Raw genomic sequence first — 18,868 nt, 5'->3', positions numbered from 1 at the left:
GAAACAATACTTGGATAGGTGGTAAATAAAAATGAACATCACCAAATCAGTATCCACAATTTTCCACTTGAATAATCGAGAAGCAACAAAGGAATTGAAAATCATAGTTGGTAACTCAATACTACCTTCAAACCCCAATCCTAAATACCTCACATTTGACAGACAGCTAATTACCGAAAACATTGAGGGAACTGCAAAGAAATCGCAAGAAGAAACAGCCTGCTGAGAAAACTCACAAGTACCACATGGGGAGCCTCACCACAGGTACTGAGAATGTCTGCTTTGGCACTGTGCTACTATGTGTGAGAATGCTTTTTAGATGAGGAGCCCACATGTAAGCCGCATTGACATCCGATGAAGAGAATCAATGAGAAATAATAACAGGATGTCTCAAGTCAACTCCAACTCAGTGACTCCCAACACTGAGAGGAATTGCATCGCCAAGTCTTAGACAAGACGCTAATCAAAGGATAATTGCAAGAATTGATGGAGCCACGGATAACACTCCTATAAAAATAATCATAAAGGGAGCACCTTCAGCAACAAGGCTCAAATCTAGAAGACCTTTCCACCTGACAAAATGGTAGACTTCAGAGTGAAAGAGAACTGGAGCTAATGTGGAACAGGGAAACTCCAAAAGGAGGAAACATCATAAAAGATCCCACCAAAAGAATGCTGCATTCCAAAATGCCAGGAAATACTGGGTTTCCTCAAATCGCTCTCCTCTCTCACTAAATCTCCCTCACTCTTTCTCTTCTCTCTCTTTTTCTCCTCTCTGACTCTCCCTCTCTGTCTCCTCTTTCATTCTCTCTCTCTCTCTCTCTCTCTCTCTCACACACACACACACACAAAAACTTCTCTTTCTCTCTGTGTGCCTGTCTGTTTGTTTGTCTGCCTCTCCCCCCCCTCTCTCTCTCTCTCTCTCTCTCTCTCTCTCTCTCTCTCCCTACGATGAGATCTATGCATACAAAGGTGAAAATTACATTTCAAAACAATGATCAGGATTGCTTTCCTTAATCATCAAAACGCAGATTCAATCAAGTAATAGTTAGACTTATCAAGTTCATTGGTGGCCAAAGGAAAAAAACCGTCTCATAATCCAGAGCTTGACCCATCCCTTAAGTTGCGATGTCTTATCCTGTAATCGATACTGGCAGGTAGGGAATTTCAAGACTTGGATTAATTGTTACCCAGTTGTCTTTCACCATCAATCTTGAACGTTAAAAGTCGAATTTTACGTGATTGTAACACAATATTGCATCAAAGTCATTGTAGAATCTCATACAATGTCACATTACGGTCTTTCAGTTGATCTAACTCATTTCCAACCCCATATTTTTCACTGCTCTAAGACCGTAAATTCAGTCAAGGCCATTGAGCTCGCCATTGTAACCACGGTGGCATAATTTTATGCCTGCCCAAACGCCTTACTGCTAGATACGGTTTTTGGGCAGTCAACTTTACCTTTGCATTTCTTCCTTTTTGTCAGGCGGTAAAACGGTAGTTACTGTTAAGGCTTTTGGGCAGTGGCTGATAGGCACTGTTAAGAGCGTCTTAAGTCTGCATTACACGCTACGGCTTTTGGGCAGTCACATTATCTGTCTAAAAACGTTACGGTGTTCGTGTTTTAATTAATAAAAATTAATTAATAAATATTTTAGCATATATTTTTTTTGTAGAAATAAACCTTACTCCAACCCAAGTTGATTTATGTAAAAAACGAAAAATTGAATTTTTTGACGTTACGGCCTTTGCGCAGACACCCCTCGATATAAGATCTAAACAAAACATAATACAGTGCATAACAGAGGTGATTTGCAAGGGAAAAAAAATTCATCTCCCAAAACTAACTATACATTTGACTGTTTCCCTCTCAGCCAGGGCCAGGACAAAACCAAGTAATCTCATTCCAAGACAAAGACAGAAAGCAAGTTGGAAAACAGATATAGGGGGATAGAAGATGCAGTGAGTCCCTCCCTACCCACATGGGAGGTCAGGAACTAGGTCATCTTTATTGATCAGCATTTTCTTTTCTGGCCAAAATACCTAATTGTGTTCTGCCAGAGCACGTGTCAGCTTTGTGACCAACGCTGGGGTGAAAGGGGTTACAATATACAATGAGATGCTATTCAAATACACAGTGAAAATCGACTCAACCAAAGGGTGTAAAAACAAACTGGCCTAAACTGTAGACAATGCTACCACTACCAGTAAAACGATAAAGCATGTTTCTTATTTCAATAGTTGCACTACCAAATTCTCTTTAAAGTGTAATAAAAAGGAATATGACAGCTTTGAAAAACAAACAACAAATACCAAATACGGAACGTTTCAGGCTCCAAACCCTTATTCAGCCTAAAACAAAAACAATGAAAACATAAATACATTACTTTAATACCAGACATCTGTCAAGAAAAACTTCCTTTTAAAAAATGTTTTTAAGGTTCTTGACGCATAATGATATACTGACTACAATGATAATTCTTAACTCACTCAATCCTAGAGATTTTTGCTACTTTTCAAAATTGGAAAAAATCTATTAAACATGAGAATGTATATAGATAGTTTTATTCAACTACCATTAACATGTAAAAATTAAATACATTAGCTTTGATACCACGCCTATAATATCTCATAAAAATGTAAAAAATAGGCATGAGGTAAAAGTCACCCGGGTATACTCCGGATAAAGTCGGTGTTCGGGTTGAGTGCGTTAAGGTCAAATTGTTGAAATTCAAGAACCAATCGGTGTAAAAAAATGATACAATTTGATAAGAAATAATATAGGTGAGATTATTGGAGGAGCATAGGGAACTTGTTCCACTGATGAGTGTTTTTGGTGAATGAAGATGATTGCCAATGATGTGTGAAATTGTAAAGCACCTCTCAGCACTTATATTGAAATTGAGCACCGTTGAAATAACTCACTACTAGTAATTAATACGACTAGTACTCATCAAAGAGCAACATCCTTGATTTTTCACATCTGATTTTTAACCACAATGTTTTCACCAAAATAAATGTGTAAACAGATATGGATAGATAACCATTTCTTACCTACTTACTTACTTAGGCCGCCCCTTGGGGCGCCCAACATGAGCCACAAGTCTTCGCCATTCTGTCCTGTCCTCCATAAGTGTACGCACCTCTCAGGTGTTGTCCATTCCTGTGTCATCTAGCAGACAGTCAATGTATGTTTTATTCTGCCTGCAATCTCCTACTTGTATCTCCACCAGTGCCCCGCAAGTCTCAGTCTTCTCTTTTGAATCTTCGAGGTCACTGGGGGGAGGTCACTGAAGAGCTCTTCATTTGATATGTGCTCTTTCCAGCTTACATTGAAGGCCATCCATTTCTAATACAATTTGTTTTAAAATATTTTCACTGTAATGGAGTAACAATGAAATAATTTTAACAATGAAAAATGAAAGATTGCTACGTTAAAATTGAGATAACCACAACGAAGTGGGGGCCATGTTCATTAAATAACAAGCGCTGCTAGATATAATGTCGTACATTATCAAATATTTTGGCTTAATTATGAATCAATTATAATTATAATGCAAACACGAGAAAGAAACTACCAAACAAGTGTCATGTCACGTGCAATCTGTGCTCACACAAGCAAATCATATCCTAGACTACAAAGCACCTCATTTGCAATTCACTGCCTCAAGACGGTAAATTGTCAGGATGGTTTAAGTTAAAGTAGTCCTTCACAGCCATCAGGCCCATGGAGCTGGAGTTTATCCCGATGTCTATAGAGTGAAATGGACAATAGCAATTGCTTGCTATCCTTTGGATAGGACGCTTGTCTATTGCAAAGTACTTTATGCCAAATCTAATAGACCCCACTACCCATTCACTGCTAGGTGGACAGAGAGGTCAGGAAAAAAATCTCGTCTGCACCTGAGATCGATCTTGGTCCCTTTTCATGTGAAGCGAGTGCTCTACCAACTGAGCTATCGGGACCGTCATCAGGCAGGTGAAGATGCTCAAAATTGAATTTATAGGGAGGAAAAAAACAAGCAACTTGTGTCAAGTTTGTATGTTACATCAAGGGCCATGCATATCGAGTTTTTGAGTGATTAAAACCAAAAATGTCAGAATTCTGATTATTTTAGCTTTAAAATCACTTTTTTGACATTTGATTCAGCCTGACTTAGTACCATTTAGAGGAGGTGGATCACATTTTATAATACAAATACAAGCAAATCATTGGGTTTTTTGGGGGGATCATATTTTATAATACAAGCAAATAGTTGTTTTTTTGTGGATCATATTTTATAATACAAGCTAATCATTGGTATTTGTGGATATAACACAAGCAAATCATTGGTTTTTTGGCGATCATATTTTATAATACAAGCAAATCATTGGTTTTTTAGGGATCATATTTTATAATACAAGCAAATTATTGTTTTTTTGGGGATCATATTTTATAATACAAGCAAATAGTTGTTTTTTGTGGATCATAATACAAGAAAATCATTGTATTTTTGGGGGATCACGTTTTATGATACATGCAAATCATTTTGTTCTGTTAAAAGGTTAATGAATGAAATGGAGGTAATTAAAACAAATTAAACATATTTCCTTTCACTCATTCCATGGGGAAATCTTTCAGCCATAATCTACAGAAAAAGATTTCAATGCTGTTAAAACAGAGAAATCTTAGACTTTGTGGGCAAAACTTTACTTTCAGCCACCTACCTGAAATTATTTAAAATTTTTTTTTCAGAATTAAAAAAAAATCAAAAAAATCTCACACCCTTATGAAATACTTCTCCGCTGAGCATCAAAGTGTACCCAGAGGAGAAAAACATTATAAATCTGATCATGATTTGACTTTTTTACAATCTGATCAAAAAAATTCAAGCCAGAATGAAGACCAAGCTGCTGGTTGCTGGGCGGATGTGACATCAGACTATTGAATCCTATTACAATTGAGGTAATTTTTGTTCTCACCATATCAATAGTAGAATTGGTATATCTAAAGTAATACAGTTTGCTAGAAGGATCAGACTTCTTAAAAATCAATCAATGACCAACTTACGATAATTGGTAGAAAATGCTTTTAAACATGAGTATATTGCAATGCCATTGTGATAATTATGGAAATAAAAGGAAAAACCACAAAAAAAAAAAAAAAAAAAAAAAAAAAAAAAAAAAAAAAATATATAGAGTAGATTCAGGCTTACCGGACACACAAGCTTTATCTGTGGTCGTCTCAGAGAATGGAAGACTGCTGGCCAGAAATAAGACCAATGCTGTATAGTGATGTCGTAAAATGTAACGCTCAAGTGGCCGGTTTCAGGTGAACAAGCCGATTTTGCACCCTAAGCAGTCTTTTCCATGTTCTCGACGCAAAATGTTATTCGTGACATTTTGGTACTACCGGACACTTATGGAACGTTAAGGTCCAACCGGACACCCAACTTGGACAAACCGGACAACCTTCACGGATGTTGAAAAACACTGTTTCCTTTTGTTTTTTTAATAGTTTTCAGTTCATAAACAGTTACAACAGATCCATAGGCTCAGTTTGTAAAATATCTGCCGGGTCATTGGTCAATTTAGGGTTCGATTCCAGCATTCCAAGGACTTTGAAGGACTCTTTCCATAAATTGGCAGAATGTTTCCTTCCCCCAAAACGACCGCCATATATTTTCATAAATAGCTAGACTAGATCTAGACTTCTAGATAGATAAATAAACACCTTTATGTTCATTATCACCAGAGAAAGACAAAAATAATTTATTCAAAACAATTTATAGGGTACATAATCATAACGCAACATGTCACTTGCACAATGTACAAACAAACGTGAAAACACTGATCTTCTCCTCACTCATCCCAGTATCTTCTCTCTCTCTCTCTCTCTCTCTCTCTCTCTCTCTCTCTCTCTCTCTCTCTCTCTCTGCCAGTACATCCTCTGTGGTACCACCTCCCACACTTGCACCAAATCCATCCATCCAGGTTCCTATCACTTCCACAAAAATCACATAAACGTTCATCTTTGTCATTCACACCACATAACTCATCCATATCCATCTCAACGTCCGACCTGTCATCATACACAACCATCGTATCATCATCCTCTGCACTAGACTCCACTCTTTCTTCCACTCTCCTCTTCTTGCCCTTCCCCTTCCGAGCACCGTCACTTGGGTTTTGTTATCGGAGCCGACTTGATAGGGGTGCTTGGAAGAAATGTCTGCAATGATGACTGAACCTCCCAGGTAGAAAGGGAAGCCAGTCTCGTCGCAATTGAAGACGTTGCTGGGGGGGGGGGGGGGGACCTTGGTAATGTCGATGCCATTTGACATTAGCGATGTCCGCATGGTGTGGAACCACCCACGTATCTTTCCTTCTGATACCTGGGCGCGTTGTTCCCCAAGGGACATCGCTTTTCTCTCCCGCACCCTCCCCTTGTGTCTCTCCATGAATGCTTTGTACCAGTAATATCCTGGCTTGTTGTTTTTGAAGGGGGTCTCTCTGCCTTCAGCATTCATTATTCTTTGCACCTCCAGGCACAGCTGCTCCCTGTCCTTCCCTTCACCTGCCCTGGCACAGGCCACCATCCATTTGACAAGTTTTTTTCTCCTCCTCTGTGGCCAACACTGTATGAGATACCCTATGGACGGGGTATTTTCCGGCCATCTTGTCCATCAGGGTTGATTTCGGGACAGAGTAGGTCGCAGCGGCCTGGCGGAATGAAAGATTTTTTGTGCGGATGGCATCAAGTGCAGCATCCACACTCTTGTCAGTGTACTTTGATCGCGGCATCTTGGTGCCTGTAACAATGTGAAAAAATTATCTTTATTTAGATATTTGAACTTCATTTTCATAGACTGGCTAGTTTAATAATGTAAATTTTCCTTTACAATGGTGAACATAATATAATTTTAGGGAGGCCTTCCGAAAGCTCCTACATCCCCAGTATTTTTTTATAATGTTCTGGTAGGGGGTTTGGGAGGGGGAAAAGTTTTATTTTTAAAGTCTCCCCCCTCCCAAACCCCCTACCAGAACATTATAAAAAAAGTTTCCCCCCTCCCAAAACATGATAATACTGGGGATGTAGGTGTAGACGCTTTCGGAAGGCCTCCCTAATTTTCTAATAATAATAATAATCATGATAAACATAGGCCGGTCAACAGAAATACAAGGAAAGCATTGCAACAAATAATATTATAGACGTCTAGAATAATAATAAACAACTTAATCAACCCGTCCGGTTTCACCTGAATCGTTTAAATTTTCTTTGGTCAAACCGGACACCCCCCCACTGGAGCTAAAATGAAAACCGGACATCGTCAGACGATCTAACCACAATCAAACGATCCTAAAATAGCATGTAGTGCAGTGGTTGAGCCGAAACTCGTTAATAAAAACGTATAAATAGCTTAAATAGCAACTTCCTTGCACACCTTGCAACCCATAACAAAGAACGGGATACTTACGTTTTGTGAGAAATATCTCGATGAAAACACGATTCTCTGACTTCTCCTTGATTAAACTCATTGAAACGGCAGGAAAAACGTCACAAGAGACGTGTGCTTAGTTACTAGAAATATGCACCGGGGAAAAAACAAAACAAAAGGAAATTAGACATCGAGTCGGGTAGCGTCCGGTTTGACCCGTGTCCGGTTTGACCTGAATCTACTCTATATATATATATATATATATATATATATATATATATATATATATACATATGAATAACAGAAAAAAACCCAATAAAAACAAAACAAAACAAACAAAACTATTAAAATTAAAAAAAAAAAAAAATAATGTAAGGAAAAGACAAGCACAACTTCAAATTTCATTCTTGCTGTCGTATCACAGATGCTGAGGTAAGCATGCATTTTCTCATTGAGAGACAGCATGCAATTAATTTGTTTGTTTATTTTTCTTCGAAGCCTTCAAGCAGTCCATGCAGAGCTGGTGTCACATGCCATAAGTCAATCAGTAAACCCAAGTTCGGCGAGTCCTGTGAGGATTAAGGGAAATTCATGCATTAACAAAGAGATGCCATAACAATTACCTACAATTACAACCTAGACCGAGCAGTACTGAATAAAAATGAATATAACATGTTTTAACAAAAAAAATAACGAGGAAAGTGTTCAAGTGTTCTTGTAATTCTTTATATATCTATAAATAGAACCAAAAAAAAAACCAAAACAAAGACAAAAAACAAAAAAACGAAAAAAACAAAAACAAAACAAAAACCCCAAAACAATATAAAACAAAACACAAAGACAAAAAAACAACAACAACAAAACAAAAAAAAACAACAACAAAACAAAAAAAACAACAACAAAACAAAAAAAAAAACAACAAAAAATAGACAAAACAAAAGAACCCAAAACAAAAGAAAACAAAACAATGTGTAAAACGATAAGTAGTGAATCCCAAACTACAAAGATTTATTTAAAATACAAGTATGTCTTATTTCACAGGAATGTTTTTCAAAAATCCATTTTATGAACGCTTAGGAAAAAAGTGCGCCATCAGAGCCATTTGTTCCCTGGACACCAAGATAATCCCAGTTTCTGTTGCATTAAATAAACAGAATAATTGCTTGCTTACTGACCTGGTATTGGACAACAAAGACTTGCAATCACAATGGCTAATAAACTAATAAAAATCAATTTACTTATTATAACACAAACATCTACGGTTAAGACTTTTAAATAAATCAAAGACAGAGAATAGAAAACACACAATATGTCTAAACACAGTTTGGCTTTTACAGCTGCCATAAAAGCACAACAATGACAACAATTATTCTTTTTGTTCCTATCTTAACTCATCGTTTGGCTTTTACAGCTGCCATAAAAGCACAACAATGACAACAATTATTCTTTTTGTTCCTATCTTAACTCACGTTTGGCTTTTACAGCTGCCTAAAAGCACAACAATGACAACAATTATTCTTTTTGTTCCTATCTTAACTCATCGAATACAGACAGGGGCTAAGTTATACCCGTGACTCTTGGTCTGGTCCAGATTTTCCAGAAGCTTTCTCGCAGCTTGCTGCAGTAATTCTCGTTTGCGTTCATCCTGGTCATTGGTGGATGAGCTGAGTTCATTGTACAGTCGTCGAGTTTCCTCCATGATACGGAACAAGCTTCTCTCCTCTTCTTCCTAGAAATGACAGATATACAGGTATAGACTAGAAAGTGCAAGGTGGATTGCTCGTGCTGAAGTAAAAACTCTAAAAACATGAGCTTTTATATATAGAACAATATTTACTTACTTACTGCCTGTTATGCCTGTTGGCATCTGGGGCAGCAACGAAGGACCTCCGTCTTGTGCGGCTATGTGGTCTAGTGGTATGACACTCGCTTTCGGATCGGAAGGTCCTGAGTTCGATCCTCACGCTCAGCGCATAGTTGAGTCGTTGGAAAAGACTCTTTACTCACATTCTCTCACCGTACTCAGGTGTAAAATGAGTACCTGGCCATTAACAGTGGGGTCTTTGATGGAAAAATGGTAATATCGTCTAACAGGCGGCATGTCCCGTCCTAAATGTTAAATGTGCTGTTAACCAGGGACCCCTTGTATAGGGGTTTAGCACATTTAATGGATATTGCGCAATATAAAACTCAATTTTTAAATCTTCCTCTGTCTATGGCCATCATCTTCAGGGAGCTCCTTGTCTTCCACCCACTGTTCCCCTTCAAGTTGCCCAGGCCCTTCCTCTTCCTCTCTTAGTATAGTATAGAGTGTCCAGCGAATTAGGCTTTCAGTGCCTTTGCTGATCTAGGGTGTGGATAGTTCTTTGCAGTTATCTCAGTTTGATGGGGGACTCAACTAAGTTGAATCTGTAGTTTAGACAGAGGCTGTCAAATTGCCTCTTGAAGGAGTTGAGGTCTGGAGCTTCCACAACTGAGCTTGGAAGGTTGTCCCATCGATCAATTACTCTCTGGCTAAAGAAATGTTGTCTGAGTGATGTGTTGCATCTGGCTTTGTTCAAATTATAGTACAATATCCAGAAAGGATAAAAGCTCTGGGATCCAAATTCAACATCAATACTGAACAAGTAAGACACTGCTACAATTTCTTCAATAGAGAATACATATATTATTATTACCTGCCAGACCTTCCAGGCACTCATTTTACACCCAGGTCTGCAGAGGTCTGTTTATTTAGTGTGTGCTGTTGCAGTATAAAGTAATTAACAAAAATGAATATAACAGATTCAAAAAAGAACAAAATACCAAACACGTCGTCTCTCTGGAATTTAGTCATGTATTTATGTCTTTATTGTTTTTTGTTGTTGGCTGAAGAAGGGGTTTGAGCCCGAAACATTCCATGTTTGGTATTTCGTTCTTTTTTGAAGCTGTTCTATTCATTTTTTTACTACTTTTTACAGTCCACGTCTTCTAGAAGGCTAGCATCACTTTGACTGCTGTTGCAGTATGAGTCTTTACTTGGTGTGAGTTAAGGTTAGCCCAGTGACACTGTAAAGCGCTTTGAGGTTTTGGCATTTAGTGCTATAAAAGAGTACTTTATTATCATTAAAAATTAAGTCTAGTGAGAAGACGTGAGTTAAGATCTTGTCCATAGACTATGGACTACGGGTCAAAAGCCAAGTGACATATCCCAAAACTTGTTCAGCTTACAATATTCCATGCTCATTTCAATATAAATGTATGGTTGACAGACAGGCCTACCTTCGGGTTTTTCACACCGATGTGGACTAAAAGTGCAGACATGGGGAGATTCTCACTGTAACTGTTCTTCAGTTGTACACTACGATATCCTGGAATGGTGGGAAATATAAAATATCTAGGAATAAATTTCACTAGCTTTACATGATAATAGTAGCAATGATATTCCAAATCACTTATTGTTACTGTTGTATAATCATTATTATTAATATTATCATCATTATTATTACCTATAATCATCATCGTCATCATTATCATCCTCATCATTCTTCTTCTTTTTCTTCTTCTTGTTAATATTATTATTATTATTATTATATTATTATTATTAATTATTATTATTATTATTATTATTATTATTATTATTATTTATTATTATTATTATTATTATTATTATTATTATTATTATTATTTATTATTAAATATTATTATTATTATTAAATATTATTATTATTATTATTATTATTATTATTATTATTATTATTATTATTATTAATTATTATTATTATTATTATTATTATTATTATTATTATTATTATTATTATATTATTATTATTATTATTATTATTATTTATTATTATTATTATTATTATTATTATTATTATTAATATTATTATTATATTATATTATTATTTATTATTATTATTATTATTATTATTATATTATTATTATTATTTATTATTTATTATTATTATTATTATTATTATTATATTATTATTATTATATTATTATTATTATTATATTATTTATTATTATTATTATTTATTATTATTATTATTATTATTATTATTATTATTATTATTATTATTATTATTATTATTATTATTATTATTTATTTATTATTATTATTATAATTATTATTAAATTATTATTATTATTTATTATTCATATACTAATTATTATTATTATTATTTATCATTTTTAATCTTATGATTATCATTAACAGAGTAATTTTTATTACAAAATTCAGTCTGGGTTAAATTGAGGTATTTTCTGGCATTGCGTATGCAAAGCTGTGAAAAAAACCGTGGGGCCAGTATTATGCATATCATGTATTTGTTGCTTTTCTGTTTGAGTAAGAAAAAAATATTTTTGTGTTGGATGGCTGTGAAATTTTCTGAAAATGGCTGGTAAGGAAAGGGTTAAGTAAGAAGTCTGTTTAGTAATACAAAAACTAGGATAAAATCAATCTCTCTGGGCCTTATAGCTCTGTAGGATTTACTATTTAAAATGGTTACCTTGCAAGATGCATGGGATGGGGAAAGTTGCCTGACTCAGATTACTATTTAAAATGGTTACCTTGCAAGATGCATGGGATGGGGAAAGTTGCCTGACTCAGATTACTATTTAAAATGGTTACCTTGCAAGATGCATGGGATGGGGAAAGTTGCCTGACTCAGATTACTATTTAAAATGGTTACCTTGCAAGATGCATGGGATGGGGAAAGTTGCCTGACTCAGATTACTATTTAAAATGGTTACCTTGCAAGATGCATGGGATGGGGAAAGTTGCCTGACTCAGATTACTATTTAAAATGGTTACCTTGCAAGATGCATGGGATGGGGAAAGTTGCCTGACTCAGATTACTATTTAAAATGGTTACCTTGCAAGATGCATGGGATGGGGAAAGTTGCCTGACTCAGATTACTATTTAAAATGGTTACCTTGCAAGATGCATGGGATGGGGAAAGTTGCCTGACTCAGATTACTATTTAAAATGGTTACCTTGCAAGTGCATGGATGGGGAAAGTTGCCTGACTCAGATTACTATTTAAAATGGTTACTTGCAAGATGCATGGGATGGGAAAGTTGCTGACTCAGATTACTATTTAAAATGGTTACTTGCAAGATGCATGGGATGGGGAAGTTGCCTGACTCAGATTACTATTTAAAATGGTTACCTTGCAAGATGCATGGGATGGGGAGAAGTTGCTGATAGATTACTATTTAAAATGGTTACCTTGCAAGATGCATGGGATGGGGAAAGTTGCCTGACTCAGATTACTATTTAAAATGGTTACCTTGCAAGATGCATGGGGATGGAGAAAGTTGCCTGACTGAGATTACTATTTAAAATGGTTACCTTGCAAGATGCATGGGATGGGGAAAGTTGCCTGACTCAGATTACTATTTAAAATGGTTACCTTGCAAGATGCATGGGATGGGGGAAGTTGCATGACTCAGATTACATTTAAAATGGTTCCTTGCAAGATGCATGGATGGGGGAAGTTGCCTGACTAGATACTATTTAAAATGGTTACTTGCAAGATGCATGGATGGGGAAAGTTGCCTGACTCAGATACATTTAATGGTTACCTTGCAAGATGCATGGATGGGGAAAGTTGCCTGACTCAGATTACTATTTAAAATGGTTACTTGCAAGATGCATGGGTGGGAAGTTGCCTGACTCAGATTACTATTTAAAATGGTTACTTGCAAGATGCAGGGATGGGAAAGTGCCTGACTCAGATTACATTTAAATTGGTTACCTTGCAAGATGCATGGGATGGGGAAAGTTGCCTGACTCAGATTACTATTTAAAATGGTTACCTTGCAAGATGCATGGATGGGAAATTGCCTGACTCAGATTACTATTTAAAATGGTTACCTTGCAAGATGCATGGATGGGAAAGTTGCCTTCAGATTCTATTTAAAATGGACCTTGCAAATGATGGGATGGGAGAAGTTGCCTGACTCAGATTACTATTTAAATGGTTACCTTGCAAGATGCATGGGATGGGGAAAGTTGCCTGACTAGTTACTTAAAATGGTCTTGAAGATGCATGGATTGGAAAGGTACTTGCGGCTAGATGAAATTTAATGTTACTTCAAATGTGTGATGGGGAAAGTGACTGACTCAGATTACATTTAAAATGGTTACCTTGCAAGATGCATGGGATGGGGAAAGTTGCCTGACTCAGATTACTATTTAAAAGGTTACCTTGCAAATGCATGGGATGGGAAAGTTGCCTGACTCAGATTACTATTTAAAATGGTTACCTTGCAAGATGCATGGGATGGGGAAAGTTGCCTGACTCAGATTATATTTAAAATGGTTACCTTGCAAGATGCATGGGATGGGGAAAGTTCCTGATAGTTACTATTAAAATGGTTACTGCAAATGTGGATGGGAAAGTTGCCTGACTCAGATTACTATTTAAATGGTTACCTTGCAAGATGCATGGGATGGGGAAAGTTGCTGCTCAGATTACATTAAATGTACTTGCAAGATGCATGGATGGGAAAGTTGCCTGACTCAGATTACTATTAAAATGGTTACCTTGCAAGATGCATGGGATGGGGAAAGTGCCTGACTCAGTTACTATTTAATGGTTACCTTGCAAGTGCATGGGAGAAAGTGCCTGACCAGTTATTAAAATTTACCTTGCATGCATGGGAGGATGCCTACTAATTAATTTAAATGACCTTGCAGTGATGGGATGGGTTCTACTCAATTACTATTTAAAATGGTTACCTTGCAAGATGATGGGATGGGAAGTTCTACAATTACTATTTAAAATGGTTACCTTGCAAGATGCATGGGATGGGGAAAGTTGCCTGACTCAGATTACTATTTAAATGGTTACCTTGCAAGATGCATGGATGGGAAAGTTGCCTGACTCAGATTACTATTTAAAATGGTTACCTTGCAAGATGCATGGGATGGGGAAAGTTGCCTGACTCAGATTACTATTTAAAATGGTTACCTTGCAAGATGCATGGGATGGGGAAAGTTGCCTGACTCAGATTACTATTTAAAATGGTTACCTTGCAAGATGCATGGGATGGGGAAAGTTGCCTGACTCAGATTACTATTTAAAATGGTTACCTTGCAAGATGCATGGGATGGGGAAAGTTGCCTGACTCAGATTACTATTTAAAATGTTACCTTGCAAGATGCATGGGATGGGGAAAGTTGCCTGACTCAGATTACATTAAAAGTTACCTTGCAAGATGCATGGATGGAAAGCTTGCATCAGATGGATGTGTAAAAGGTTCCATCAGATAATGGAAAGTACCTGATCAATCATGTAATGGTGTGAAATTGCCTGGACATGCGATTACTATTTAAAATGGTTACCTCAAATGCAGTGAGTTGGACAATTCTTATGGTACTGAAATGTTATGGGAATGCTGATGCAATTATAATGTACAAGATTACTATTTGAAAGTTACTCAGATCATTAGATGTTGAAAGTTGCCTGATGAATTCTATAAAATTTACTAAATACTAAATGGGAATCCTGGACAAGTTACAAATGTATTCAATGTTGAACTTCTAGATCAGATAATTTAAATAGTTAATAACTTAATGATGAAGTTCTTGAGATGGATTTGAAAATGTTCCTCATCTATTGAAATATTACTTAATGTATTAAGAAGAATGTAATTATATTTAAAATGTATTAATTGAAATTGCTTGGTTATTGAAGCTGATGAAGGTCAGATTACTTAAAGTTACCTGCATGAAGCATGGGATGGAAAGTTCCTGACTCAGATTCTATTAAAATGGTTCCTTGACAAGATCATGGATGAAAGTTGCCTGTCGATACTATTTAAAATGTTCCTTGAATGCATGGTGGGAAATGCTGCCATTATTAAATGGTACTTAATCATGGTGGAAATCCTAAATACTATTTAAATGGTTACCTTGGAAATAATAAAAGTTCTACTCTCTATTATGGTTCTTCTTCATGATGGGGAAGCTACTCAATACATCAATGTACCCAGACTGAGAGGAAAGTTCGACTCAGATCTATTTAAGTTACCTCAAATTTGGTGGAAAGCCTGTAGATTCAATGACAAGTATGGATGAAAGTCATGAAATTACTATTAAATGTTACTTGCAGATGATGGATGGAAAGTTGCCTGACTCAGATTATGATGTTAAATGGTTACCTGCAAGCAGATAAAGTTGCTGCCAATTACTATTTAAAATGTTACCTTGCTAAGATCATGGATGAAAGTCCTGATCAATACATTAAAATGGTTACCTTAAGATCATGGTGAGGAAAGTTGCCTATCGATTACCTATTAAATGGTTCCTGCAAGATCATGGATGGAAAGGCCTAAGATTACTATTTAAAATGGTTACCTGCAATGCATGGGATGGGCAAAGTTGCTGATCAGATTATATTTAAAATGTACTGCAAGATGCATGGATGGGGAAAGTTGCCTGACTCAGATACTATTTAAAATGGTTACCTTTCAAGTGCAGGGATGGGGAATAGTTGCCTGACTCAGATTACTATTTAAAATGGTTACCTTGAAGATGCATGGATGGGAAAGTTGCCTGACTCAGATTACTATTTAAAATGGTTACCTTGCAAGAGCATGGGATGGAGAAAGTTGCCTGACTCAGATTACTATTGAAATGGTCTACCTGCAAGATGCACTGTGATGGGAAAGATTGCCTGACTCAGATACTATTTAAATGGTACCTTGCAAGATGCATGGATGAGGCCGAAAGTTCCAGACTCAGATTACTATTTAAAATGGTTACTTGCAAGATGCATGGGATGGGGAAAGTTGCCTGACTCAGATTATATTTAAGATGGTTACCTGCAAGATGCATGGTATGGGAAGTTGCCTGACTCAGATTAAGCTAATTTAAAATTGGTTACCGGTTGCAAGATGCAGGAGGGGAAATTGCATGACTCAGATTTACTAGTTTAAATGTTACTTGCAAGATGCATGGGTGGTGGAAAGTCTGATCAGATCTACTAAATTTCCAAGGTTACCATCATCAAGGATCATGGATGGGAAAGTTGACCGCTCAGATACTATTAAAATGGTTACCTCAAGATCATGGGATGGGAAAGTTGCCTGATCAAGATTCTTTTTAAAATGGTTGACCTTGCAAGATGATGGATGGGAAAGTTGCTGACTCAATTACATTTAAAATGGTTACACTTGAAGATGCATGTGGATGGAGGAATAAAAGTTTGCAACTGTCAATTACTATTTAAAATTGTTACTTGCAAGAGCAGGATGAGCAAAATGCCTAGATTCAGATTACTAGTTTAAATGGTTACATTAAAGTTGCAAGATGCATGATGGGTAAAGTTGCTATCAGATAATCACATATTTAAAAATGATACTTCAAGATGTTTCATGATCGGGGAATGTCTCTTGACAGATACTATCTAAATTCCTGCAATCCTAGTTGAGTCCATAGAAAAGGCTCTTTACTCACATTTTCTCACTGTATTCCAGTGTAAAAATGAGTACCCTGGCCATTAACAGCGTTGTCCCTGTCTGAAAATACTGTAGTAGCGCCTAATAGACATTATGCTTGTCCTAAATGTTAAGTATTGCTGTTAGCTTGGGACCTCATATGAAGCAGTTCGAGCTCATTTAGTGGATATAGTGCTATACGTAAATAATTCAGTTTGTGTTTGTTTATCTTTCTTAAATGAGAGCATATGTTCATCATCTGAGTGATAAATATCAGTAACAGTAACACAAATGAACTCAACACCCCCTCCCCTCTTACTTATTGTCATTCTTGTTCTCTCCATCTGGTTATCCAGAGACAGCCCAAACACCTCCACCACCACAAAGGGTCGACTGACGGCCACCCCTGACCCCCCTGCCCCCAGATTACGACCTCCCAGCACCGTGACGGTCAGGACCACCGATTCGACCCCCTCCAGAGATCTGATGTTGGACGGGTTGTATGCCGGATATTGCATGAATTCTGGTTTGAGCACAAAGCCACATCTGGGGGTGAGAATAACAAGCAATGAGACAAAGATTAGTGGAGGATGAGAAAGCAGTCATGTAAAAAATGACGAAGATGTGATGATGATGATGATGATGATGATGCTGATGAAGATGATGATGATAACGAAGTTGATGCGTTAAATCTGGGTGCCATTCTATCTTTACAGCAACCATTCTTGAACTTGCTAAGGACCAGGTATACAAAAGGAACTAGTTCAAACAATAAACAGAAGTTTATTCTGGTGGCAGTCTATAAGTTTGTCTAATCTATGACCATATAAGGGTAGTCCTGTCAGAAAGTCACATGATCTCTATAAAAGAGATATTTCCAAATGTTTACACAATACATATCAATGAGGGGAAATTACACATCATATTTGACAGATAATGAATCAGTGAAAAATTCACTCCCCTAGTCCCCTTTCAGGAAAAAATAATCCCATATTATTGGGCCTAGATAAAACCAAATTATAGTCTTATCCAAAGAACAAGGATACGAAACAGCATAGGTCAAATAATACAGGATGATTGGGCTAAAAAAAGAAAAGAAAAGAAAACCAGTCCAGGGGACATAATTTAATTTTCCCACAAGAACTCATTCAGGCAAAAAAAAAAAAAAACCAGATAAATCATTAAACTAACCCTCCGTTTTGCAGGAAGCGTGCCTGGTTGATCTGCATAGGTCTATCTGGCGTCTGGTAATTCAAGGCCAGCATGTGACAACCCATATTGAATTTGGGGATTGGGTCGTAATTGGTTGAAGACACGCGCAGGAACTTGGGGTAGACGCGACTCAATTGCATCAAATTGTATCTGGAGACGATGAACAAAAATACATTCGTCGAAAATGAAATAAAAACACTTCATATTCATAATGTCATGAATCTGATATTACAGATATCTTGTAATTGTTTCCATGACGGAAACATGGATGTAATAAATCTATAAATTGAGCTTTTATATAGTGCAATATCCACAAAACGTGCTCAAAGGGCTTTACAAGGGGTCCCTAGCCAACAGCAACACTTAACATGTAGGACAAGACATGACGCCTGTTAGGTGAAATTACAATTTTTTGGACATAGACAATGCTGTTAATGGCCAGATACTCATTTTACACATGAGTACGGTGAGAGAATGTGTTTCCAAGAACTCAACTATGCGCTGTGCAAGGCTCGAACCCAGGACCTTCTGATCCGAAAGCGAGTGTCATATCACAAGGCCACATAGCCGCACAAATTTGGATCCAACATGAAAAGGTCCCATTTCAAGTATTTATTCATAAGCATAAGTTTTCAATGAAAGCTTGGATACAATTAAATCTACAGGTCTGGATGACCTTTGGTGCATCTAGGCTTCATTATATGTTACAAAACAAAAATAAATCATAGAGAGTTTATCATTTCTGCATGAGCAAACTTATTTTTCTTCCTTTAACTCTCTCCTTACCTACCATTTTCCGGAT

General features: G+C 36.7%; 1 protein-coding gene across 1 annotated transcript in view; it reads right to left on the bottom strand.

Moving 5' to 3' along the window:
• Positions 1-7,834: 7,834 nt before the first annotated feature.
• LOC144976195 (1-phosphatidylinositol 4,5-bisphosphate phosphodiesterase gamma-1-like) overlaps positions 7,835-18,868 on the bottom strand; it is a 74,809-nt gene continuing 63,775 nt past the window's right edge. The window contains exons 31-38 of the mRNA XM_078920377.1: positions 18,046-18,216; positions 17,174-17,400; positions 16,119-16,239; positions 15,447-15,465; positions 11,915-11,975; positions 10,683-10,771; positions 8,990-9,150; positions 7,835-7,990 (exon numbers count right to left, since the gene is read on the bottom strand). Coding sequence (XP_078776503.1) covers positions 7,966-7,990; positions 8,990-9,150; positions 10,683-10,771; positions 11,915-11,975; positions 15,447-15,465; positions 16,119-16,239; positions 17,174-17,400; positions 18,046-18,216 — 874 coding nt within the window. The 3' untranslated portion in view covers positions 7,835-7,965. The remainder of the gene's footprint in view (positions 7,991-8,989; positions 9,151-10,682; positions 10,772-11,914; positions 11,976-15,446; positions 15,466-16,118; positions 16,240-17,173; positions 17,401-18,045; positions 18,217-18,868) is intronic.

This window comes from Berghia stephanieae, chromosome 7, assembly GCF_034508935.2.
Source record: "Berghia stephanieae isolate SIO BIC M18660-M18661 chromosome 7, UCSD_Bste_1.3, whole genome shotgun sequence".
Lineage (NCBI taxonomy): Eukaryota > Metazoa > Mollusca > Gastropoda > Nudibranchia > Aeolidiidae > Berghia > Berghia stephanieae.
Note: the sequence above shows the minus strand (reverse complement) of the source record. Positions and strands in the feature narration are given on the sequence as shown.